This window comes from Lepisma saccharinum, chromosome 14, assembly GCF_977018435.1.
Source record: "Lepisma saccharinum chromosome 14, izLepSacc3.1, whole genome shotgun sequence".
Classification (NCBI taxonomy): Eukaryota; Metazoa; Arthropoda; class Insecta; order Zygentoma; family Lepismatidae; genus Lepisma; species Lepisma saccharinum.
Genome location: NC_139242.1, coordinates 77689350 through 77716297, shown reverse-complemented (window position 1 = coordinate 77716297; position 26948 = coordinate 77689350). Strand labels below are relative to the sequence as shown.

Below are 26948 nucleotides of genomic sequence, written 5' to 3'. Positions count from 1 at the left end.
CAAGTGGGGGAGAAACCATGCGGCCTGAGGTTCAACCTTGCAAGGTTTTCACCGTAAGGACCATGCCCTGTTAAAAAATGAACAAGTCCTCACGTTGGTTGAAAGTATCGCATGGAGAGGCGCTCCTCGATATTTGGAAGAAAGGTGTAAAGTCTCTTGCCTTCTGTTGCAGCATCTCATTCTGCTTTCCGGTCCTGAATGATAAATGTGTGGATGTCCCTGATGGTGAGGGCCAGGTTACTCTGTCTATTTATTTATTTTATTTATTTATTTATTTATTTATTTATAAGCAATCCCATAACAGAGCAATGCTCCAATTACAATGGGATATTACAACAATACTCACATTATGCAACACAAAAAAAGAAAAAAGAAAATAAAAAGATAAAAAATACAATACAAATACAATACAATATACCCACCGACAAACATAATACAACTAATACAACAAAATAAAAATTATAAAATTAGAATAATACTATAGTACCAATATACATGAAGCTGAAGCTTCAGACTTCAAACAGTATAACGAAACTCCATATTAAAACCCGCACTAAGCAAAAGAGATAAACACCCAACTCTCATTTTGATATTTTTCAGATTATCGAACATATAAACATAAACATAAAAGATAATATACAAATCCATAACGTTAAGTGCAATTCAATACATACAATACACAACATAAAAATAAGAAAATTAAATACCGTTTATCGTTACATCTTAACTTTGTCTTGAATAGTAGCCCTTTATTACTGATATGTACTTTGCGTAAGGGAATGCAAAATCTACATCAATTTTATCGTTAACAATATTATTATGTAGTCTACACATACTAATGACCACAGAATTCTGATGGACCAAATTTTTGGAAAAAGTGCATATAAACGGTTGACGCAATCTTAATGATTGAGGTTTAATACAGAAGTTTAATCTTTGCAAAACTTCTTCTGTTTCGGTTAGACCATTAACAACTTTATATAATAAAATATGCTTTGCAATATCAGATCTAGTTTTCAAAGAGGAAAATTCAAACTCAGTTAGTAGCATATTATAAGGTATTCTTAACACATAAGACGATTTTTTGTATTTTTTAAAGAACAGATATCTTAAAAATTTATTCTGGATTCGTTCGAGTTTATCAATATATAATTGGAAGTAAGGACTCCAGATTACATTAGCGTATTCCAATTTACTCCTCACCAGAGCATTATACACAACTGTTAAGGCTTTACTACACTGCATTTCCTTTGTGTTTCTAAATATAAATCCCAGAGTTTTGAAACCATTAACTACTAGTTTATCAACATGGTTCTTGTAAGTTAGTTTAGAATCCAGAATAATTCCTAAATCTTTAATTATATTGACTCTCTGAAGACCCACATTACCAATAGTATAATTAAATAAAAATGGAGATGAAATTCTTGTAAATGTTATGGAAAAGCATTTAGCAACATTAAAATAGAGCTTATTTCTTATACACCATTGATGGCATTCACTCAAATCGGACTGTAATTCTGTAAGATCCTTAAATTTTACAATATTCTTGTAGAGTTTTAAATCATCTGCGTATAAGAGACACTTTGAGTAATTAACAACAGAAGGTAAGTCATTAATATATAATAAGAACAATAAGGGACCAAGATTGGATCCCTGTGGAACACCCGAATGACTAATATATGTACTCGATGAACAAGCATTATAAAGAACATACTGCTCTCTATTCAATATGTAAGACTGAAATAAAGCAACTAAATCATCCGAGAAACTGAACTGTACCAATTTTTGTAAAAGGATGCGGTGATTTAGCTTATCAAACGCTTTTGCAAAGTCAGTGTAAATTACATCTACTGCTTGATTTTGATTAACTGCCTCTGCGATATATTGAGTAAAGGTAACGAGATTAGTTACAGTAGATCTTCTCGGTATAAATCCATGTTGACAAGAAGATAAATAGGGTTTAACATGGAAAAATATTTTATTGTAGAGTATTTGTTCGAATATTTTAGCAGGTACAGATATTAATGAAATCGGTCTATAATTTGTGATGTCACTAGGGTTACAAGATTTTAATATGGGACAAACTTTACTTATCTTCCATAAAGTAGGAAACTTACCCGAATTTAAAATCAGATTATAAATTTTACATAAAGGATAACATAACCACTCACCACAACCTTTAAATATATACGAGGGTATTCCATCTGGCCCACAAGATTTACTTGATTTTAATTTCCGAATAGACTGTTTACATTCATCCTCCTTGATCTCCATTACAACTAAACAGTGACTCACATCCATGGTTAAATTACCAATATCCAACAGCTCTGTATCCTCTTCTTCATAGACACTACTAAAATATTCAGCAAACGAGTCTGCGATAGACTGATTAGAATCAAGAACCGTACCTTTATATGTCATTGTATTCACTCGAGTATTCCCTTTCTTCTTATTGTTAATAAAATCCCAAAAGCACTTTGGATTAGTTTTAATAGCTTCTTCGGAGTTACTAATATATGCTCTATATGCAGCATTAATCAGCTTCTTTGTTTCTTTACGAAGCTCCTTAAATCTTAATAGATTAATAGCTGAATGTTTTTTTTTCTTCCTATAATTTTCCTTTGACTTTAACACATTTATAATTTCTTGAGTGAACCAGCATGGATAAGACCGTTTCTTATGTTTCTATTTAGGTACTCGTCTCGTGATGACATCATTTAATATTTTGTAAAAATACGATACAGCTTTATCTGGATCATCAAAGTTACCTAATGCATCCCAGTTCACTTCCTTAATGTCTTTATACATATTATAAAAGTCCGCCTTCCGAAAATTAAGAATGTTAGTAGTTCTGTTTTTAATACTGTTACTTTTTGCATTAGAAGTGTTGACATGTAATTCTAACGGTGGATGATGTCTATCAATCTTCACGAGAGGATCCGTACACATTCGAACTTCCGGTAAATTATCTACGTTCGTTAATACTAGATCAAGCGTTCTATTATTGATATTTTTAATATTATTTATGCTAACAAGACCAGTCAGAGACACAAAATTATGCAATTCCATTTCAATTTGATTCCCTTGTGTCAAATCATGAGTCGACTCAATAATAGACGGAATATTAAAGTCTCCAATTATTATAATTTTACAGCTACATATATTAAACATATCTTCTACAAATGCATAAAATGTTTGATAAGCTATAACATTTGAGCTTGGCGGGAAGTATACACAAATTACAATTAAAGAGTAAATTTCAAGCCCAATCTTAATGCATACAATCTCAACATTTTCAATATTAACATCTATGTTTCTTACATAATAATTACTTTTTACAGCTATTAAAGCACCTCCACCCCTTTTATCCATTCTATCCTGACGAAAAATTACATACCTATTATCGCTAAATTCAGAGTCCGTTACATTAGCCGTAAGCCAAGTTTCAGTTATGGCAATTATGTCATAATTGTTCGCTAACACACTCAGATACATATCCGTTAGTTTAGTATTTAAGCCACAAACATTTTGATAATAAAATGACAAATTTGTATGCCTCGCCATTCTAAACAAGAGCACGAACATCATGCACTGACTTAAGTATATGTACCCGAGAGTCATTTCATTAGCTGCTTTTCTAAGTTTTATATTGCCTGCCCAGTCAATCCAAAGAAAAGCATAATTTCTTTCATTTTTAAGTTTTCTAGCCTCATTGAATACACTCCTCCTTAGCGGTGTTAAATTACAATTAATATATACAGGCCCCCCCTGATTCAGACCGAGGTCCCTACAGTGTAACGTCCTTTTTACTTTACGTCTACGAAGAACTTCATCTCTGACGTCCCTCTTTACAAATTTAATTATTATACCAGGTACATTTTGATTTGATGATTTCAATCTATGACAACAATCAATCATGTTGTCTTCAAGTTTTACATCCAAAGCCTGACCTACATTCTTAACAATATTTACTACATTTTCGTTTTCACTAGTTGGGACCCCATGTATTTCCAAAGTGTTCCTTCTACCATACTGGTCCAGTTCATCCAACTGTAATTCTAAAGTTCCTATTTTCTTCTGTAATCTGGCATTCTCGCTTCTTAAATCATCTATTACCTCCATACATTTCTTCAATTCAACGCTTTGACACTTTAATAGATTGGCGTTCTCGTCTAATTTTTCATGAGCTAAATTCAGTGATTTCCCAATCTCATCCTCCACCGTTTTATTACTTCTCCTTATTACATTTATTTCCTCCTTTATATCTAACAAAAGACTATACATCTCATCATGGGTAGGATGATGATCATCAGAAACCACGGGTGTTCCATCACCAATACTACCTCGGCGAGATTTTACACACACACATCGCAGATCCATGATTGTTCCATAGAATGCATAAATTTAATGTCATCCTCCTTTAAATTCACACAGACACTGTCGAGTATCTCTATGACTTTCTGTTCATTTTCCTTCTTGAACCAATACTTTACTGCCCTTAAAGTGATGATCTTATCGATAGGCCAAAGGCCAGTGATGACCAGGAGTGCTTGGGTTGAAGTGGCACGGAAAGCATCTGTGAAGTGTAGTATGGCCTTTCGTTATGAGGATCGGAGTTTTATTTTAATGCATTTCTTCTTTAAACTTGTTTCCCATGATGGAGGAACTTATGACACTATTGCATTGTAGATAGCAAGAATATATGATTTAATGAGTGTGTGTGAAGGGTAGTTTAAATGAGGTTGTGCCAATTATTGCAATTTTATTTGAGGCCTTCAGCTTTGGAAGTCACATTTTTAATGTGGAAAGTGAATTGTAGATTCTGCTGCAGTGACACCCCCAGGCATCTTGCTTCCTTCACTATCTTAAGGTTACTGTCTCTCAGTTTGATAAATGGATTCCTTTTTAATTTTCCCTTTAACACAATATAGTGTGTTTTGGTCGAGGTTTTAAGCTATGTTGGTATTCTCCTCCAAACTTCTATGCAGACGATCTGCTTGACTTCGGCAAGGTATCCAATTTCTCCAACACTGGCTTGAGGTTGAGATTCCACAACTCGGGCTCCAGTATGGAACCCTGTGGACATCATCTAGTCGCAGTCTTGCTTAATGTGATATTTGTGCACTGCAAACTGACTTTATGGTCAGTGCGATAGTTTTTAAGATACTGTAAAGGGTACCTGGACATCCAAGTCTCCGGAGCATTTTGGAGAAGAGGTGTGAGCACCAAAGATTATCGAAGGCACCAGAAATGTCAACCATGACACCCACCACATACTTGGTCTCTGTTGTCTCGACGGTTTCGAGAAGCTTGAATAAAGTAGCATTTGTGGGAGTAAGATGAATGAACTACAGAGTAGAATTTCATACGCTTGCAGACACCCACAGCCGGGAAGAAAAACACGATTTCTTGGCCATGTTTTGTTTGACCAGAACTAATCAGGCGAAATGTGCAAGAACAATGTAAGTCCACAAGGGACAGACTGCATGCATAGATAAGGGATAAACATGAACAGAGAATCCTCTTCTGGACAGAGAACCAGCAGTCAAAACGGAAGAACAAAAATACTCTAAGTGAAGCAGAATTGTGGATTCAGATTTTAAGACACTCTATCCTTTCATAGATTATGCAGAAAGCAACAAATACATTAAATATTTTTTGAAAAGATCTGTAAAGATATGGTTGGCTCGTCTCTCCTTAGTGCACGCTACCGACATTGAGCTACTTTCAAGATGGCTAATTGATCTCCCTGATGTCATAGTGGTAACATCATCGCTTTGCAATCAAGGGATCTGGATTCGATACCCAGTGGAGGCACATGGTGATCCCACCTTAAACTGCAGGTCCAGTACCAGCCTATCTGTGCACAAAATTAACTTAAAACAAAACACAACATAGCTAATTAGCCATTAACCATCTTGGAGCTGATTCAAGAAAATCTGTGCACAGTATTAAACAGTGATTAAAATGTATTTTTAGGGATGTGTTCTACTAATCAAAGAGTGGTGGCAAGAAGTAGTTTATTTTACTTTCACTTTTCTGCCAATTTTGACTAATCACGAAGATGAGGATGGATGGTGATAAGATGAAGGGTTAATCAGAAACACACCTGGACAACACGCACAACAAATTCTCATAGAGGATTATGGGTTGATACCAGGTGCGGTTGGCCCTATAGCGCACAGGATCAGTGAACCCCCAGTAATATACGATAATCACCTCGAGAATGAACAATGAACAATGTCTGTAAATTTTCACATTATTTCGCTAAAAATTCTACACAATAAGTCATGTATTTGTGCCCGTAACACAGCGAACTCTCTTGCTGAGAAGAAGAAACCGCGAATCGGCCGCCCTGATACAGACCCTCAGTTGAACCCCACAGGACAGCTCATGCCATTGTGAAAGCTTCGTGCGGGAGCAGAAGCGCGAGGAGGGTATAGGACAAAATACATGGGAGATGAGATTCCAGAACCTATGTCTCTACCCAACGGTCATGCGCAGTTCGTTCTCTCGCAGAAGCCGCGGGACAAGGCTCCTTTCTCGCTGCTTCCTCCCTTCCAGTGTTGCTGTGTGCGGTTCAAGTTTGAAGCGCACACATTACATATTCAATCTTCTCTTGTATCATTTTTGCACCGAACTTCTTGGAATAAATGCAAGATTGTGTCAGAGATGGATGAGTGGAAACAAATAGAAGCTGGAATTAGATGCGATGAATTAAAATAAAGGAGATACATTACCAAAATACCTTGTGCATGCATTCAGAGGTTTTTCCTTAAAGGTGGAAACACTTCGGGTTCGCGAAAGAGAAAGAATGGCGCGAAGACGTGACTCGCTGTCGCTCGGTGTCAAAGTCTCAAGTTTTTTAGTTTTTGAAGTGCTTGGATACTTGTTGGAAAGTATTAAGTGATGCTGCGAGTGAAACGAGGGATGGACTTTACCTAGGTTATGTCATTTGATGCAGTGTAGGCGTTGCTGTCCGCGCAGGTAAGAAATGACCGATAGAAATGCACATAATTAACGTAAACAAACTTCCTTGTCCACTGAAAAAAAGCGTGTGCTGGTCGACCAGCCCCAAATTTGAACAAACCTGTCGCGTATAAATGAAAGGGTCTCAGGTTCGATTTCTAGTATGCACATGCCATTAGTTGCCATTTCCCTTTAACAAATGTAGGACCAGTTCTGATTAGTCAGCATGGACGTCCGGAAGGGGAAAAGGGGGCCGCCCCCCATGGAAATTGAATGTAAACCAAAAATTATATATTACACGCATATAATTTAATTTCAGTCACAGTAATTTTTGGTAATTATTATAAAAGCGTTGCAGTAACTTCAGACTGAAGGAGTGTTTTTTGCTCCTCGTGGGGAAAAAATATATTACTTGCCCCTACTTGAGGACGTCCATGATATTCCAACAAAACTCAACTTTTTTCATAAAGGCACAATTTATTGTAGTTTCAGCCCTAAATTTATTCGCACACCCCTACAACAAAACCTTATACTCCCAGATAAAAAGAATTCTTGACAAAGCTTTTAAACCCTCCCCCATCCTTTTGTTGGGCGAAGGAAGTATATTTTGCGGAAAGTGAATATATGTCACATCACTTCAGTGAACCCCCAGGTAAATAATGCACGAGCCGTGCCTGGTTGATACGCCAGAGCCTCGTTAGTCTGCAAAATGCAGTCCAGTGTGTACTATGTGGAAGTGAGGTTTACATTTGAGTATCTTGAGAAAGGGTCACCCCTTACACCTCGTATTTCAAATTAAAATTTGAAAATTATGTTTTAAAAAATATAGGTTAAAAAGAAAAAAAATGGAGAAGGGAGAAGATCCTCATGTTCTGGTGATGTATCCATGACCTCAACTGAGGATGTTACACATATCTCCTATTAGCTGCTATTTACTGTATTGTGGACTTCATCTGAGTGGCACACATAAATACTTGAACAAATTGATCAACAAATGAAGGTAATCAAGGTTGCTGCAATTGTCTTATTATGAAATTCCCTGACATTTCCAGGTTTTCCAGTCCAAAAATGATTTTTTCCAGACATGTTTACCATCATGATTTTTGCTTTGGAACCTTGTGTTTTTCAATTAAATACATAATCCATTAATTATTATGAATGTTCACTTTCACAACTTTCTTTTTAGCAAATTTCATTCTACACACACAAAAACACGTGAAAATTGAAGAGTAAAATGTAAAATTACAATTGGCATCCAATGTATTGGGTGAGGTGATACAATCACGTGCATATAGCCTTCAGGCTAAGGTAATAGAGGTACATTATTTCACCATAACAGATCTCCACAATATAAAAACAACAGAAAAAGTTCATAAACCATACACAATTTATCATTTTCTGGCGGATTTATAGTGTCAGAAAATGCTGCATTTTTGCTTACCTTTATAAGTACACAGCATCTGAAGAAATTTTTGTTGCATATAGGAATTGTATACGAAATGCCAACAAGACTAAGATCTATGAAATAATAGACGATAACCTTATCTTCACTAACCTTTCCAATAATTACGATCATATTGTCAATGTACTTTAGTTATTAATCAGATATCTGGACTGCAAGTTTTACTTTGATATTCTTTCCAATATCTAGTATTATAAAAGTGAAAATTTATTACGGAAATTCGAAGGAATCATAATTCTGCACAAGACTGAGAATCATAAGAACCAAAGAAACAAGTGGAAGTGAACTGTTTGTTCATTTTGCAACCTTTTGTCTTGCAGACTCCAAAATGCACGTAAATTCCACACGATCTGCAAAATTACCTGATTTTTCCCTGACAAGGTAAATTCCCTGACATTTCCCTGTTTTCCAGGTTTTCCAGATGCGTAGCAACCTTGGTAATGTTTAAAAACAAAGTAAAGCAGCCCCCTGTGCATTACACCATGTTATGAATGCACACAGGGGTGTGGATGAAGGGAATCACACATTCTCGAACTAAGCCATAGTGCAGGTGATGCTTTCATCACCTTTAGACTCCCAAGGTTGACACCAAGTCCATCATTGAGACTTGAGTGAATACCAGTGCTACTTGATGCAGCAACACTGTTGGAAATATTCCCATCTGAGGTCACCCACTCAAGGAATCAAACCTACATACACACTATGGACTGCATCACGACAGCTCTCTACCAACATACAAAATTTGCATAAATAATGTAATACATTAAGAAGGTATAAGCTGTAATATAAAAAAGAAAAGTTAAAAACTGTACTTACGTATGTGAGTATGTTGTTACTACTGTAGAACGATGTTTCGGAGATTGCCTATATCCTTCTTCAGGTATAAGTACCTAGTTTTCTTATACGAACCTGAAGAAGGAGATAGTCAATCTCCGAAACGTCGTTCTACAGTAGTAACAACATACTCACATACGTAAGTACAGTTTTTAACTTTCCTTTTTTATATTCTGGATTTGTGAGTAATACGTGACAAACCTACAAAATGCTATGGTATGAGCTGTGGAAAGACACAACCTTTTGAACAGATGCAATTTTAATTTTCCTGCACACATGTTGTTATTACCAGTGATAATACCAGAGAGAGTACAGCTCCTCTACATAACCAACCCACCCTCCCAGCATAGAAGTGATAAATCTTCTAGCTCAAATCTGTATTTCTTGCATGCAATTAGGTGTATTCTAAATGCTCCTGCCCCAGAAAGCATTCCCACCCCTTCTGCCTTCTCACCCATTCTTTCTGTCATTGGTTACTACTAAAAAAAATCAAGGTTCTTGAGTACATCAATAAATAACCTATACGTATGAATTTTTCAGAAAAATACACAGGTCTATCCAATTTACTTACATTTATTTAACAAATGATATACCAGAAACACATGAATACACAATACAATAAAAAACAACATTTCATAAAAAAACAAATACAATTTTATCAACACGGACTGGACACACATAAATGTCTAACCAAAGGAGTCATTTGTTTAATGCTATTAATTTATCACTCATTGAATTAATTGAAAATTAACGTTAGTGCATCGAATAAGAATCATGAATAGTTACTTACTGGTTCACATTTGACACAGTGTTCATGGAGATCACAGGTACATGGTGGCTTCTTTAGACTCTCAGGTTCCTTTTCGAAGTTCTGCTGTGAGACCGATGGTGGGAGTGTGTGTGACGTAGGGGTCGTGGTGACCATGGACACACACACCTGAGGTGCAGGGAATGGAATGCCGTGACTCATGCGCGAGTGTTTCTCTTCCAGATATTTCCTCCTCTGCTTCTTTTGCTGCTTAATAATGTTCACCTTAATTTTGTCCAAATCTCTCAGGAATTCACGATAATGAAGACACTGGAAGAAGAAATGGTACTACTTGGAGTTCAGGTCCTTAAAATAAGAAATATTCTTCTGACACATACATTTCAAGCAAGGACAACTAAAACCAGAATAAAGCTTTATCAAGATAAAGGATATTTATTGTTACCTGGATATCAGATATTTATTTACTCATCCAAATAACTGTATTTGTCATCCAGGTTTCTCGATCAACTCTAAATTGAGCATGCATATTTTATGTATAGGGTCCTGTAATATATAAAGCTGATATTCCCTACAGCTTCGCAGTAAGGATGAACCCAGGTAAGAGCACGAAGGATGCCATTTATGTAGCAATGAAGCTTTAGATCACTGAGAAAAGCTATTGCTTCTTGCCATTCATGAGAAAAAAACAGAATCTTAATCACTACACAGGGCTCGAACTGGAACCAGACTGGCTATCGATAGTTAACCAGCAGCGCAGATGCAGCAGACACTGCTCCTGATTGTCTACCATCTTCACCGGGAGCCTCTATCTGTGAACACATATACACTAGGTTGACAGCACTGCACTTCTACCCTGAAGATGAGAATGATGTTAGCTCTCAAAAGCTTGGAATTTTTTCCAAAACTCACTTGGTCTATAGCCTGAGAGAATCTTTATCATTAGTTGCCAGGAAAGATTCAGAATTACTTCAAAAATCCGTGAGTTTTCAGCTCTTGACAATGATGAATAAATCTATTATACATATTGAAGGCATCTAATGTGTGACACTGATATTACATGAAATTCAACTGTTCATTTTTCTCTTTTTTGGCTTGTAACTTATTTTGATTATTGGCCTGGAAGTCTTTAACAATGTGACTTTTTTTCCTAGGACCTCGAGAGGATGGGTGTAAGAAGACAGAGAGGCAGAGTAGAAGATAGAAGAGGGTGGGCTAATGTTGTCAGAGAGGCCAAGATTCTTCAAGGGCTGTAGCAGCCAAGGAGTAAGTAAGTAGCCGGTCTCATAAAATTTAATTAATAGTAAAGCAAAGCAAATTTTGTATCTAATAAAAAGGAAATAAGTTAGGTACATAGTCAAAGTACAAGATTTATCCAGCTGCCAATTGTAACAACTCTGCGTGGTTACCACATTTAATGATCCTTCATGATCGCCATTTTATTTATAATATTTTTAAAGAATGATTAAAACATGCAAAAGACCCTGTGAGGCTTACACATTCAGTTTATCTTTTATCTAATCTTAGAAGCATTGTTAAATATGTAACTAGTATTGTTGAATCTCTTTGCCTTGTGCATAGTTTGTAAATTCTTTAATGTAACCTTGATTAGTTTAGCACACAAGTTAAGTTTGTTGCCACGTGCTTCTAGTAACTTTTATGTTAGTGATTTTTAGAATGTAAAAATATGATAATTCAGAGCACGTGTGTTGTAACTTTTAATTTGAAGGGGGTTTGCAATGCTGCAGCCAGCTTAATTCTGATCTTCGCCACCTGCCTCAGTGCTGCCATTAAAACAGTATATAAACAGTGCAGCGAGGCCCGGAGCTCAGTCAACTGCCAGATGCTGACTGCAAAAAACCTGGTTCCCAGACCTAGTCTGAATCCTTCTCCAACCAGGTTCCAATAGCCAAGCAGCCAGAAGGAAGGAAGAGAAGAGGATAAGTAGATAACCTACCTACCAGGTCTGACCAATACGAGCTTGGTGTGTTACCAGGCCTCCCGCACTGGTGCAAAAATCCGAATAAGATTAATTTCGGAATTCATTTGTTCGTGCATGAATTAACCAGCTACCAGGTGGCACCACCATCGATGCTAAATCCTTATTTTCTCATTAAAAATTCTGTTTATGTATCTATTAATCAATGATGATCACTTGTACGTGATTTTGTATTTTATTAAATGCCTTTCCCTTCTTAAACATGTATAAGAAAAATCGTATTTTTAAAGTCACTACTTCTACATGACGTAACATCGTTCCATATGATCTGTCATGGACGTACACTAACTATTTTAATAAGGATGTAGAAGAACAAAAAATAAAAACAATGGCTTATTGTGCAGATTTTTATTGTAAAAACTGTCAGAAGAGGAATCCAGAGCTGTGTTCGTGTTCTGTCATATCCTGAAAGGTTAGTTATTTATGAATTCTGTTCGCTCTTTATGTAAAAATAATTTCCATAAAGTTAGTTTCCACGGAGAATAATTCCTAGCATGTCTTCGTATTCTGTATTTTGCTTCATTTAAGTAAAAGGACATGTGTTAAAAAAAACGTCTGAAAGATTAAAGGTTCGATTTTGTAACTTAATGTTATTTATAAGTTACACAGGAGGATAGGAAGCCAACGAGAATAGTAGGAATGACTTGAAGTTTGTTTGAAGTTCGGAAAAGCTCATTTGTGCATGTTATAATGCAGAAAGGTTCAAGTTATCGAGCTCCTATTCGCTTCTGCATGAAGTTTATTTCTTCTAGCATTTAAAACTTTGTCAACGTGTACAGGAGATGAAAAAAAGCGTGTAAATATTAAAGCAATGAAACCTAAGGTAACTGTTGCTATCGTTCTATGATTTTTTTAGAAATTCTCTTAGCAGGAAGACTAATTATCGTAGAATTTTAGCAATCATTGTCACACAAAATTTGAACCTTTCTTAAAGTAATTAGCACTCTTCGGATTTTTTTTAAAAAATATTTATGTTGAAAAAACAACTTAAAAATTACCTTACGCAAGCTTGCACGCATCCCAAGGACAATGTATTTTCCATTGACAAGGGACTGTAAGTATCGTAGACTAGTGGGAATTATGTAGAAGTAAATCGGAACCTTAGTAAAATGAATTTAGGTAATTTATTTATAATGCTAAGAGAACCAAACCTGGCCTGCCTAACCTAACTACGAAAGCATACATTGAACCAAATCATAAGTAATCACTAGTTTTGGAAACGAAATGAGTGTATCTAACCTACATGTGCAATATATGCAAAATATTTTACGAACATTTACACATGTGTTACTGTAAAGAAAAATCCTTTCTCACTGGTGCCACGGGAGGAGAATATTGTGTTTCAAATCGCATTTTAATCTATGTGCTTTAATCCAACCCTACAGAATTATGGATGTTACTCCTATTATTAATAATAATATATTTTGTTGATGGAATCATCTAATTATACCTGTAGTTAATATTATTGCTTTAATAGCTCTTGTTGTTGGTCATGGGCTTTGATCTACTAGATGGTATGGGTGATTTTGATTTGTTGACATATTTCCTGTCCTGGTATCTTCTTTAGAAATATGTTGTGTCATAACATTTTTCTTGAAAGCACTCTCGGGAATAGATTCCATGATCCATTTAATGACAAAAATTGCATTGTTAGCCAGTTGTAGGTTAGGCAGTAAGCTTCAGGGACTCTTTCTAAAAGATAATGTGGTAAAACTTTGCTTCATATGTTAGGAAGTTTAGTGCAATATCTATAATATATTTTTTTTTATTTGCATTACCACACACTGTGTGGTGCCATAAGAAGTAGTTACGATGAGAAATAATGTGAAAATTGAGTAAAAATAAATCAATTGAATGGTGACAAGCTCATAAGATTTTGCGCAATTGTTGAAGGAGCTACCATAGAATGGACCCTTATACATTTGACACTACTTTATTCAACAGATACAGATAGTGATCTAATGCATATTCATTTTCAGTAACTTTTCTTTGTGTTGACACGCTTTGACTTTAGCTCACTAACAACTCTTGCATCTTGGAATTTATCTTTTTTGAGTGACATAAAATGCAGAATGATTTGTCTAGCATAGTTATATGTTTCTAAAATAATTTTTCGTCTTTTATTTTTCTCGTAGAGCTGAGATATAGTTGGAGAAAATATGGCGAAAGGACTTGAGGCACAAAATATACAAAAGTTACAGAGTTTGTGGAGACAATTTTTCAGAGAATATGTTTATGAATTCTAATAGAAATAAGTTAGTGCATGATGCATACCCAGATGTAGAACCAAGTAAGTATATTGCATTTCTTATGGAATAACATTGTCATCAGTTATGTGGTTCATGCATAAGAAATTGTATTTTCCCTTTTCTGCATTAAAAAGATATATGCTTTAGAGATAAATTTTGCTTAAAGTACATAACACCTAACAACACGATACATTGCTTGAGGATGTTAGAAACAAATGTATTTAATGTTTCACTAAATATTCCAAGCAGGATGGTTGAAAAAGATATGATTTTCAGCTAAACAGTCCTGTAAAATATTTGAAAAGTTTGATTAAAGGAAATAAAATGCACACATTTTTCTGTTTGAGACTATACATATGTGAACCTACTGTGGAAATGTTGGTTGAGTGTGTTAATGATGCTTTAATAATTTCAGTAACATTTATTCCAGTGAAAGTCTGTAGGACCTCAAAGAGATTATCATACCTTATGCAAAATATATTAATTACTAGTGATTCAATAAATATATATATACCTGAATAACAACGTGTTTGTTTATTTTCCCTTACATTTGTTATTAGCAATAGAATATAATGTTTTACATTTCCACAGTATGAGTATTAAATCATTAAGAGTAATGTACTTACTCTGAAACTGTTCTCTTCTTCTGGAGTATTTCAACATGTACATTCATTCTTGGTGAAGTATAACATGTCACCATAGTGAGTGTCCGACCAAGAAACCTATCAGTATGACACAATGGTTTGTCTAATGGAATTTCATTAACAATATTATGATAATATTCAATAGAGTGGAAATTATTTGATGTAGGGTTTTAAGGATTTCTTATAGTCTTTTACTTTATATTCCATATGTTTAATGCTAACAATATAATTTATATGTGTAATTGGAAGTAAGATGCTTGAAATAAATTTTGGGACTTGTAGGCATAATGACCATATTGGGCCATTCAATGTATGTGAGGAAGAATCCTCTTATCTAATATCCTTACTTGAGTTTGAACTGTTCTTTTAGGTCTACTTTATGCACAGAAAGGCTAATTTGGTTGAAACTACCGTTTAAAGTGGGATCCGAAACACTATGGGTCTCCACCGGGTATCGAACCCATACCTGAGTTAAAAAATGGGTGTGAAGAGCCCCTTGAGAAAGGTTGAAAGTGAAATGTTATAAAGACTTGCAAAGTATATACACAAAACTACGAACTTCCTCAGAGACAGTATAAGGGCCCAGCTCTTCTCAAAAAGGTAATGACATTTCTTAAAGTGCTTTCATTATCTCCCAACCTGGTCAATAATTGGTAAGATCAAAAGTTTGAGGAAAGTATAATCTACGCATTAGGTAGGAATAAGCCAATCACTTAACATTTAGACATGACACATTGGATGGTCTAGCCCTTGCAGAAAATCATCATGAGTGAGACACCTATGTTCAATACGAGGCCAAGTTAAATTTACTTCTTGATGAAAGGGATGATATGAGAAACATGCACCAATGATCGACCTGATAGTGTGAAGCTTGAAAGAATGATTATTTATTAACTCTTTATGTTCACTTTCTTTTTGACTGACTAGAATAATGTGTGACATTATTTAGAAGTAGCAGGTATTTTGTTAATATGGCATCCACTATGAGTGAAATGTTGCTGTTCATTGGTTCATTTCCAAGTGGCATATGTGACATGTCACTTTGGTGTGAAATCTCTCTAAATTGCAAAAAATACTGTTGGTTTCTTTGTCATCAGCTGGAAATTTGCACATTTCTTTTGTTTTTTAATTAGCTTTAAAAAATTCATGTGCAATATTTATTCTGAATGCATGGATTGTATCATCTTCAGTACTGTATTAAGTATATGAATATATAAAATACATATCTGTGCAGGATAAGATCTTTCAGTGGTGTATTTTTAATTCCATTGTGTGTGTGTTTAGGAGTGGGGGGCTGGGAGTGTGCTTATCTAGCTTGATCATACATACTCAATGACTGCTTTGTTTTTTATTCTAAGACATTCATATTTCGAGTCCAGATTTTTGTGTAACTATGAAATATGTAATGCCATATGATGAAATTATAGTCAATATGAAGAGTGGTTCCAGTAAGTACAAGTTGTTGTAACTTCGAACAAAACTCGCTTGTATGACATACTCCTACTCCCATTCTAGATTAAAAATTAGGGATTTTTGACAAATACTAAAATGAATAAGCATGCAGTGATTAGTTAATAATATATCTTACAAACATTCACACGTTTTTAGAAATGGGTTGAAATTACTCTCATGCAAACCAGAAAAGCGAAATTTCATACAACTTCGATTGATTGATTGATTTGGTGTTTTAAGTCAACTTTATTCACAGTAAGGCCAATCGGGGCTGGAACTACAGTTTAAAGTGGGATCCGAACCACTATGCGTCTCCATATAGGTACAACTTCGAGATGGGGTGGTTGCTATATAGGCATTCTTGGTTAACTTGTGTAAGGTGTGACCTTTTCTTACTCTATTTTCCTATAACTATTCATTATCACCATCATAGTAGTTTTTACAGAGAAATAGACTGATAGAATTAAAACAATTACAATTTTATTCCAGAAATTATTCTGTTTGATGACTTCCCCAATGAGCTGTGTCACTCATAACTATTATTTTATTCTATTCTCTCATGGCAGATGGCACTGAACTAGTTTCTATGTCGTATTGTCCAAAATACTATTTCATCTACAGAACACTGAATGTAAGTTGTGATAGAAATTAACTGTAGTGTAAAATATTTACTTTCATCTACAGCATAACATAACCCATGGTTCTACAGAATAGTTTCTCAACCTATAGGGTGCGACCAACTCCTGGGTCCTGAGGGGACATATGGTGGGTCGGGAAGTTGGGTTCGAAACTTTGTTAACTGGGTCTTAAAAACCTATTACCTTAAATTACTTAGATATATTGTTTTAACAATTTAAATTCAGGCCGTGTTGTTGTAAAAGAGCAAATATATGATTATAGACTAGGTGCACACCCCTACAAAGTAATTCCGCTTGTTCCCATCTTATGGGTCCCATGAAGTGTAATATCCTTCAAGGTGGGTCCCCAACTGAAAAAGGTTGAGATCCACTGCTCTACAGCCCTGGAAGTTCCGTGGCCTATCAACTGACTGCCAGTCTGCCTCCCACAACCCTACCTAGAGGTGTGGAGATCTTCAACCAGTAATGGGGTGACGTAGGGTCAGCACATCGAACCCTCAGCTGTTATAGGAGATTTCCCAGACTGGGTTACGCTACTCACTTGTAGGTCCCCAATTTTCTTAGGATGGTGGTTAAGTTTGGAAAACAAGTACTGACTGACTATATGTATGTATCTTTTATTCCAGTATATTTCATACCTACAAGCCGCCAGCCGATTTGTAATGGTTTTGTTAGATGAATAGCGTTAATGTTCCATCAGTAGTTTTTAATATACGTTTTATGATTTATTCTTATTTCCTGAGACAAAACCTTCGAATCCTGTCTTTTGTTTCCCTGGCATTTTCAGCATCAAATTTCCCCCCCCCCCCCCACCCTCTCAGGGTACTCCACTGATATCAATTGCAGAGAAAGTGGATGCATTTGTCTTTCGTTTTATGAGGCCATAGACAGATGAATGGAATTTTCTACGTTGGTAAATCAGAAGTGTCTACATCTTGCAATTGAATATGGTAGGCCTACACAAGGGAGAAAATTACAGTGACGGCACCAGAAACAGTTGCTGGTATTAAGTATGCTGTATCCTGCAGATTGCCACCCACGTTAAACTGTGCAGCAATTGTTATGAAGAGAAAGAGACAATTTGGGAAATGTTGCAACATGGCTCGAGCGCCCTTTAGAACACTTTGGGTAGCTCAATGATCTGTTCACCCCACCCTTCCATTCCTGCTTTTATTTTCTGCTAATAATTCGGGACATATCTCGTAAGGTCGTAGTATTTACAGTAGAGCGTCGATTATCCGAACGTCGGTCAACCGAACGACCGCTTAACCGAACTGTGTACTCGCTCGCACCTGTTACTCTCCCACCCTACCGTCCATCATCCCCCTCACTCCCAAACCAAGTTTCCCACAGTAGTCGCCGCACTGAGCCACCGCTGGCAGAACATTGCTTCTAATGGGGCCTTCATAAGGCGCTGCTGACCGGCCAAGCCGCCAGTCGCTGTGTTTCAACAATCAGCACACTTCTGTCGGTTTGGCACTGGCTGTAGAAGTAGCGGCAGTATCAAAGCTGTTCACAGCAACAGCTGCGCCAGCTTATAGTTGAGGCGTGCCGCTCCGCGCAGTTTGAAGGATTGTGCGCCCCCAAGAAGAGCTTCTCACGGTGCAAACATGTACAGTTCGATTATCCGAACAAACCAGTTTTCCGAACACCCATGTCCCCCAATTACTTCAGATAATCGACGCTCTACTGTATTTTATTTAAGTTCATAAAAATGTTCTACAAGGATAAATACCATTGTTCGGTTAATGGAGGGGTCCTGGGTTCGAATCCCTGTTAGAGCTTTTTTGTGTCATCAATTTTTCATAGCATCGTCGCGATTACCCTAAAATTGAAAAATGCGACGCTAAATAAAAAACGACGAGGGAGGGGTAAAATGCATTGATCTACAAACAAAGTAATCGCCGTAGAGTTTACACAAGATAACATCGCGATTTGCCCAAAATGTCAGAAAAGCAACGCATAATAGGGAGAATACGAAATAAAAATACTTATTACCACAGATAATACACGGACCATTTTTCATGCACAACGGAATGATTTACGTGCTGGAATTTCAGGAACTTGAAATTATTTTCGTATGTTGTGCTTCTGGGCTACTTATTCCATATATCTCGTAACTTAGATGTAGAAATCATTCAAACGTAACGTGCATTAACTGAACAATGGTATTTATCCTTGTAGAACATTTTTATGCACTTAAATAAAATAATTAATTCGACTTTACGAGATATGTCCCGAATTATTAGCAGAAAATAAAAGCAGGAATGGAAGGGTGGGGTGAGCGAATCATTGCGCTGAGACGCATTCAACTGTCACTGCCAAGAGTAAGATATGATTGGCGGAGAGGTTGCTATGACAACACTTTACCTTTCGAAACAGCCGTAGGGTGGCTCCACATGTCCGGTTTGGTATACGCACAGATTACAAAGGAGAGATAGGAAGTAAGCGATCTTATTAATCTGTGGTGTTACCCTTAGGTCGTGGCAGCCTAAGCCCAAGTCACCTGGGTGCCTCCAGACCTATCCTTTGTACCTCACCATCTCTTGCTACTGCCTGGACATACCGACAAACCTGTCCATTCCCTTGCAGTAGCCTCAGTGACTCTGTGATATTTCTTGATTCCAAAACCTTTGTAATTTCGTGGGCCACCTGGCCTGTCCCTCGCAATTGACTTGGATGCTCTCGCATGTTGTCCTCAGACAGCTCAGCATGTGATGACTACAAAGGCTGCAATTGGTTACACTCACAAATTGATGCCCCTAAATTAAAAACACATCCCTAACATTCCACAGACACCTCACTGCGAGGAATAAATGGATGGCCCCTGCCCTCCCTTATCTTCTAGACCTTCGGAGCAGTGACGTCATCTGGTCTAGGTGTGCTAAACTGGTAAATTCACATGAGTAAATTTAAATAAAGTTTTACTGGTGGATTTTGAACTTTCCTTACTCAACCCCGCAAGCCCTGAAATACTTTGAGTTGTTCATGTCTACGGCTGGCTACAATATATGGGTACACCTTTACATCACTCCCTGGTGTAGAGTGTAGTGCACAGGAGGAATGTTGCACAATTAGCATGTCAATCCATTTTGCCAGAATATTCAACATGTGGGCGACTATTTGTGGAATTTATTTTGCAAGACTGTACACAATTAAAAATTAGGAATGGGCCGATATGAAATTTTGGCCAATAAAAGATATGAAATTTACCAATACCGATAACCGATATTCTACCGATCCGATATAAAATTAGAAATGGTCCATGAAGAACCATGAAAGGTTCATTGACCTCCTTGATATATATGTGCTTCAAGGTGACTGCAGTGCAAAAGGAGTTGCATATTTACAAAGTAGGGCACGGAGATTATCCATAAAAATTACAACAAAATGGCAGAATTTTGCACAAAATTATTTATCGATATATTGGATCAGTAAAATAATAGGTAATTTTACCGATAAACTGATACACTGATATGCCTATATTGGCCGATACCGATAGAGTACAGATTAATCAGTCCCATCCCTATTAAAAATAAATACTAAGAGTGAAAATGAGTTAAAATGCCTAAATACCGGTTGGTCTTCATTGGGTACTGTGAGAAAATTCCTAGGGACAGGTTTCTTCAGTCCGAGTTCTTCTACCCAGTCGAGAGAGTCATTTGTAATGTCCGCATACCAGTGCTTTGAGATAGAGTAGCTGCAAGAAAGAAAAAGAACAGTCATAATCAACAGTAATTTATTTTCCCATAAGCAAAAGAGCCAAAAGTCAATCTCACTTCCACATAGTACATGGCGGAAACTACAATGTTACAGACCAAAGAGGCTCTGGTATCTGGACTAATACACAAATCTCCGAGATTTGTGTGGTGTGTTCTTTATGAGTATTTGTGATAGCCCTTTCATCAATTCATCTTATCGCCATTCATCCTCATCTTTGCAATTACCAAAAAGTGTCAGAAAAGTAAAGAAAAATAAAATCAATCAATCACTGCTTCAAGTGATCTTTTCTCGTTTCTAATAATAAATTACATACATAAGGCAAGGCATTACATGCTGGTAGAAGAGGTCAAAAGAATAATTGAACCTCTCCTAAAGCACCCTTCAGAAGATGACTTTCAGCTCTGTTTCTGTGATAACATCAAACACAAACATGTGCTACAGTGGATGGGAAATGCTTTGAAGTTGTTACTAATGTAGGTACGGTAAGACATTAATTTCTTTCAAATCACACCTCATGTAAATGGTATTATACTACTGTGTATACCAATATTATACCCAATACATAATGTTATTTACAGGACATAGTATTATAGTGTATTTGAAATTACATAAGTAATATTAATTCAAGTCCAATTATCTATTTACATTTTCCCAATCTGGTTCTCCTGTGATGGAGGCAAGATGTGTTACTTTGATAAATTCCTTGCCATTATTAATTTAATCAGAAATGGTGCAATTTTTAATAGGATGGAAATTAATTAATGGGTTATGAATAATGTCGTATCAGTGAAATCACTAATCTTACTTTCCTTATTTCGTTTATTTCACAGCTTTTTAAGACAAAAACTATGAACGGCTATGGACAAACACATTAATTATGGAGTTGATTATATCATTCAAACTCTGCACAAAATATGCATTTCTTATCTGATTAACAAATTAATGGTTAATAATGTTAGTGAATTTTATATCAGTACTTTATTGCTATTCGCAAAAATGTATTTTTTAGTTATAAAAATCCTCAAACATATTGATTTGCATTCTTTACCATAATACAAAGTAATAGCACATTACTTATATTAATACAATTAATCTATGCTTTATTTTAAAGGTGAATTCTGCGATTCAAACACAAAATATAATACTCACGCCAAGCCATCTTCAATCATACGTTGCACATCTTGGTTTCTGGCTACCTGTACAATCTCTCTGTTCCTGTTGTTCCTTTGAATCTGAACCAGATGCCAAGGTAAGATGAGCCCAAACCTTATGCAAGATATAATCCTCGTGGTATATGTTTTTCTGTTTTGCCAATCATAATTCAACCACCTCACAGCACTCATAAACACATCCATTTCACTGCACAATGAAAATAATTAAAAAGTGGTCAGACAATAACAATTATGTTTTTGATTTGATTTGATTTGCTTCATTTTACTTCGCTTCTTGTGCCACTTTTGGCTAATTTGCGAAGATGGGAATGAAGGATGATATTATGAAATTGATGAATGGACACTCAGAAACATCCAGGCCAGGATTCGAACCCAGGACCCCTAGCGTCATAGTGCGATGTGCTAAACACTCTGCCACAGGGGCTGGCAACAATTATGTTCTTGCAGTTGTTGATTGTTATTTAAGTTTCTTATATATTGGTAAATGACTTGTCACAATTCATAAATGGAGTGAACATTACAAAATAATTACATTTCAAATAATAATTAGGAAGGAACTAGTACAAAATCGGAATCTTTGGAACAGTTGTTTCACTCTGATTCAATCCTATGAATGATGGTTGGGAAATTTGTGATGAATGGAGTTCGAGACTACATGTGATTGTTGACAAAGTGAGGATTAATGGCAACAATGCATTTAACCAAAAGAGGTCTACCACTAGATGTTTGTTTCTAAGAGAGATGGGACAGATTAAACTATATGTCTATAATTTAGCGACAAATTCTGCCACTTTGTTATAATTTCATGATTACAAACACATAATTCATATGCCCTAGTTCAGTAAAGTGAAAATCGAAATATGTAGTTCCTTACCAAAGCAAACCTATTGAGGTCGCCTGGTCACATATACTAATTATGAAGATTAATGAACAATTTATATTCTTCAAGGAGCATTTGCAATTTTTATATTGGATCAGTAGAATATCAGTTACCAGTATCAGTTAATTTTATACTGGGGGCATTCCAGCATTAAGTGTGTGACATTTTACGCACAAAATTAAACATTGTAGACATGAGATTGGATTAAAATATTCATAGTATACTGATTTCATATAATTATGAAGTACTTTATTGTGTCTGCTAACAAATAAGAAAAAACTTGAGTATGATGGCATATACTGAATGCGTGAAAAGCATTAACAAAAGTGCATTATGTGTGTGACATTCTAAAAATATAGCAATTTTTTACTTCATTTGTCTGTGAAGCATATAGGCTGCAGATGCAACTTTTATTGGTGAAATGTGCAAATTACCATATTTACTCATGTATAATGCACACTTTTTCCCAAAATTTTTGCTCCCAAAAACTGTGGTGCATATTATGCACGGAATAATTCAGACAGCCAACATGAAACCGTAAGGGTCATTCCATGATTCTGGGACACTTGCATTGATTTTCATGTTTACGGAACCCTATCATGTTATATATCATTGTAAAGCTTGAATCCTGCAGTTTCTGAATATGGAAACAGTATTCCATACAAGATAACAACACTAATGTGACATGCAGTTGAAATAAGTTCATCAAAAAATGAAGAAACATTCTGATTTTTATGGTACTTTGGATGAAAGAAAACATAAGGAAAAGAAAATAAAAATTAAAATGTATTACTGGCCAAATAATATGACATACATGGAGTGTGTAAATTCCTTAATGGAAGGAATCTTTTGCTGCTAACTGCTATTTGGAAGGTCCTAAATGTAAAAAAAAAAAAAAAAAAAAAGGTAAAGTGTTCCCCTGTGCTTAGCACCACGCCATGAAGGCGTATAGGGGGTGTGGGGGTAACGCCCCACACTTTCTTGATCCCGTCGTGAGTGGGGGTGATGTGATCAGCATCACGCCCCTGACCGCCTTTATCCCCCAGTTTCCCCCAGGTACCCATGTTATTCGACGCTGGGTAGGCACCGGGGCCGCTTCCACCGTTAGAAAAGTTCCCGGATTTGAACCGGCCGGGGATCGAACCCGGGACCTTTAGCATGGTAGTCAGACGCGTTACCGACTGAGCCACCGCGGCCACAAATGTCCTAAATGTGACTCGTATAAATCTTACATTAGTCACGGAAAGAAATAGTATATATTTTGAAAAAGAAGAAATGAATAGGTATGACGTCATTCACTCTTGATCAGCGTAGCAACAGATTTACAACCTACAACTAAGAAAGCCATTTCTTGAAACTGGATTGTACTGCGCATTATATATGAGATATAATTTTTTCCACTTTTACCCATCCAAAACCAGAGTGCACATTATACACGCACGCGCACTATGCATGCGTAAATATATGCATTCACAAACATGTAAACCTTAATGCAATTAAAAACAATAATAAATTCCATATTAATCGATCTTGTTATTTACATGGAAAAGGACCAATTTTCGTGGAGTCTGCATTGGTACTATATCCAAAAAAGGTAAAGTGCTCCCCTATGCATAGCACCACGCCATGAAGGCGTATAGGGGGTGTGGGGGTAACGCCCCACACTTTCTTGATCCCGTCGTGAGTGGGGGTGATGTGATCAGCATCACGCCCCTGACCGCCTTTACCCCCCAGGGTTTCCCCCAGGTACCCATGTTATTCGACGCTGGGTGGGCGCCGGGGCCGCTTTCACCGTTAGAAAAGTTCCCGGATTTGAACCGGCCGGGGATCGAACCCGGGACCTTTAGCATAGTAGTAAGACGCGTTACCGACTGAGCCACCGCGGCCGGTACTATATCCATGTTCATAAAAATATAATGCTCCATCCCTAGTTGAAATTTTGAAAATTATATTGAATGGAAGGATATATACTGATCGCCCTAATTACAATTCGCTTTTTCTCTGAATGCAATTCCTTGTTAAGGTCTTATACAATTACATAGCCTGGGTTATTCTGGATGGGTACATAAATCACAGCTGATAAAGGCTGAAAAAAATGGACATCACTTGCTCAGTTGTTGCAACTAAATGTGTTGCTCAGATAAACATGTTACTGAACCAAATCACAATTCGCAGCAGAATTTGTTGAATGTGCGCATTGTACTCTTTGTTTCTTTGCAAATGCTTAAAAATGTATAAAAGGGTACAATATGGAGCTTCCTTATAGTTATGAATGTTTCAAAAAACTAACATTTTTTTCAAGACAGTTGTTCTCATGTTAGAAACATCAACGTGCCCTAAAGTGTTAGCAGAGATACCCTATGTTAATGAGTACTGATAAAAGTGCAATTTAAAACCTCACCGTTACTCTACTGGAATTAGTTTTGTGCAAAGACGTATGATTTTGAGGTTAAGATTAATTTCTTCTTTGGATAAAAACTAACCTGCATGGATTATTGTTACCATGAATGATAATATACAGTGGACTCTCTTTAATTCGAACTATCCAAAATTCGAATTAACCAGAATATAAAAAAAAACACCAATAAATAACACAGTGTATTAAACATAAAACTGCATTAATATGCAAACAGTACACCTTCTTACAACTGCTATGCTTTATCAATATCTCCATCCAGAAACAGTACACTTATTGGAATATTCACATCACATGATTGTTTGAACCACTTTAAAACACACGCGTCAATATCGGGGAAGTCGTCGTTTCTAACATGCTTTCTCTTTCGCACGCACTTCAACTTTCTTATCTAATGTTAAGCTACTGTACGCACCACGTTTCGATATTGTGACTCCACTAGAACACAGACAAATGACCCCTTCTGTCTGGCTATCCGCTCCCCTCTCAACTCATTTCTGAGAGGGTGAAGGTCACATTCCTACAAACAAAAGCTCTGGGGATTACCACTGCCTTCTCTTATCTGCCGTCGACACATCTGTTAACCATAAAAACAACCTTTTCAAGAAGAAAAGGGCGACGAGTGATCTGTTGGAATTTCTTATGTAGCAACCACTTTGGTCTTTATTGGAAAGATTTATGTTAAATTATTGGAAACCTGACTTCGAATTATCCAAATTTAACCTTCAAAATTCGAATTAAGTAGTCATTTCTAACATTGTTTTAGATAGGGGTTTCAAGGGGAATGTGCTTTTGTTCGAATTATCCAAGTTCGAATTAAAGAGAGCGCACTGTAGTAAGTTGGTAACTATGTGTGGGATTCAAGCACAATTCAATGTCAACAGTGGTCATACGAGTAACTGCCTTGAAAAAAAGAGAATGAGATTTTGAAGCACAGGTTCAAGCAAGCTGCAAATTGAAAGTGCCTTTATATGTATCTTCTTTACAGTTATATAATAATACTGTCTTTTTATCAAGATAAATGCAGTCCTCCATTCATATTGAGGGTTAGATGTAGAGCTGACAACTCTGCACTGTAAAAAATGTATGTAAAGAATCAGCACTATGAGGCTACGGATGTTCCCAAGGAAAAATATTCCGGAGGTAAAATATTATCTCATTCGGATTTCTGGGCGAGGACTACTTTCGGAGGTTCCTGGACTAAGTATAGGATGTTCAGTAGGAATCAGGATATTAAATTATGTACATGGAATGTTCTGAGCATTTACTTGCCTGGGGCATTTCAGTCTAGAACTACATAATTTGTATTCATCTCCAGATATTATCAGAATGGTTAAATCAAGAAGACTTAGGTGAGCAGGCCATGTGGCACGATTGGGAGATGAAAGAAGAATTTAGAGGATTCTTGTTGAGAAACCTGATGGAAAGAAATCTATAGGAAGGCCAAGATGAAGATGGAGTGATAACATTGAGATAGACCTAAAGGAAATTGGTACACTTGGAAAAGAGGATTGAACTTGCCCAGGAGAGAGACAGATGGAAGGCTTGTGTTGCTGCAGCCATGAACCTTCTGGTTTAAAAAGGCTAGAGAGTTAGGTTAGTGTCCTTATATAAAAAAATAAAAAAACTTTGTCGATTTCAGTGACTCACAAAAGGTAAATTAACAGGCAAATAAAAGTCCCTTTTGCTGTTGTTTTTTCAAAAGAGAGACAACTGTACAATTTCATATCTTTCAATTTTTTCG

At 36.4% G+C, this 26948-nt stretch overlaps 1 protein-coding gene across 2 annotated transcripts in view; it reads right to left on the bottom strand.

Moving 5' to 3' along the window:
• Window positions 1–26948, bottom strand: part of LOC145999062 (uncharacterized) — a 104176-nt gene that overhangs the window by 40533 nt on the left and 36695 nt on the right. For both annotated transcript variants that reach the window (XM_083136011.1, XM_083136012.1), the window contains exons 15-17: window positions 21886–22095; window positions 20590–20713; window positions 10056–10343 (exon numbers count right to left, since the gene is read on the bottom strand). In XM_083136011.1, the coding sequence (XP_082992137.1) occupies window positions 10056–10343; window positions 20590–20713; window positions 21886–22095 (622 nt within the window). The remainder of the gene's footprint in view (window positions 1–10055; window positions 10344–20589; window positions 20714–21885; window positions 22096–26948) is intronic.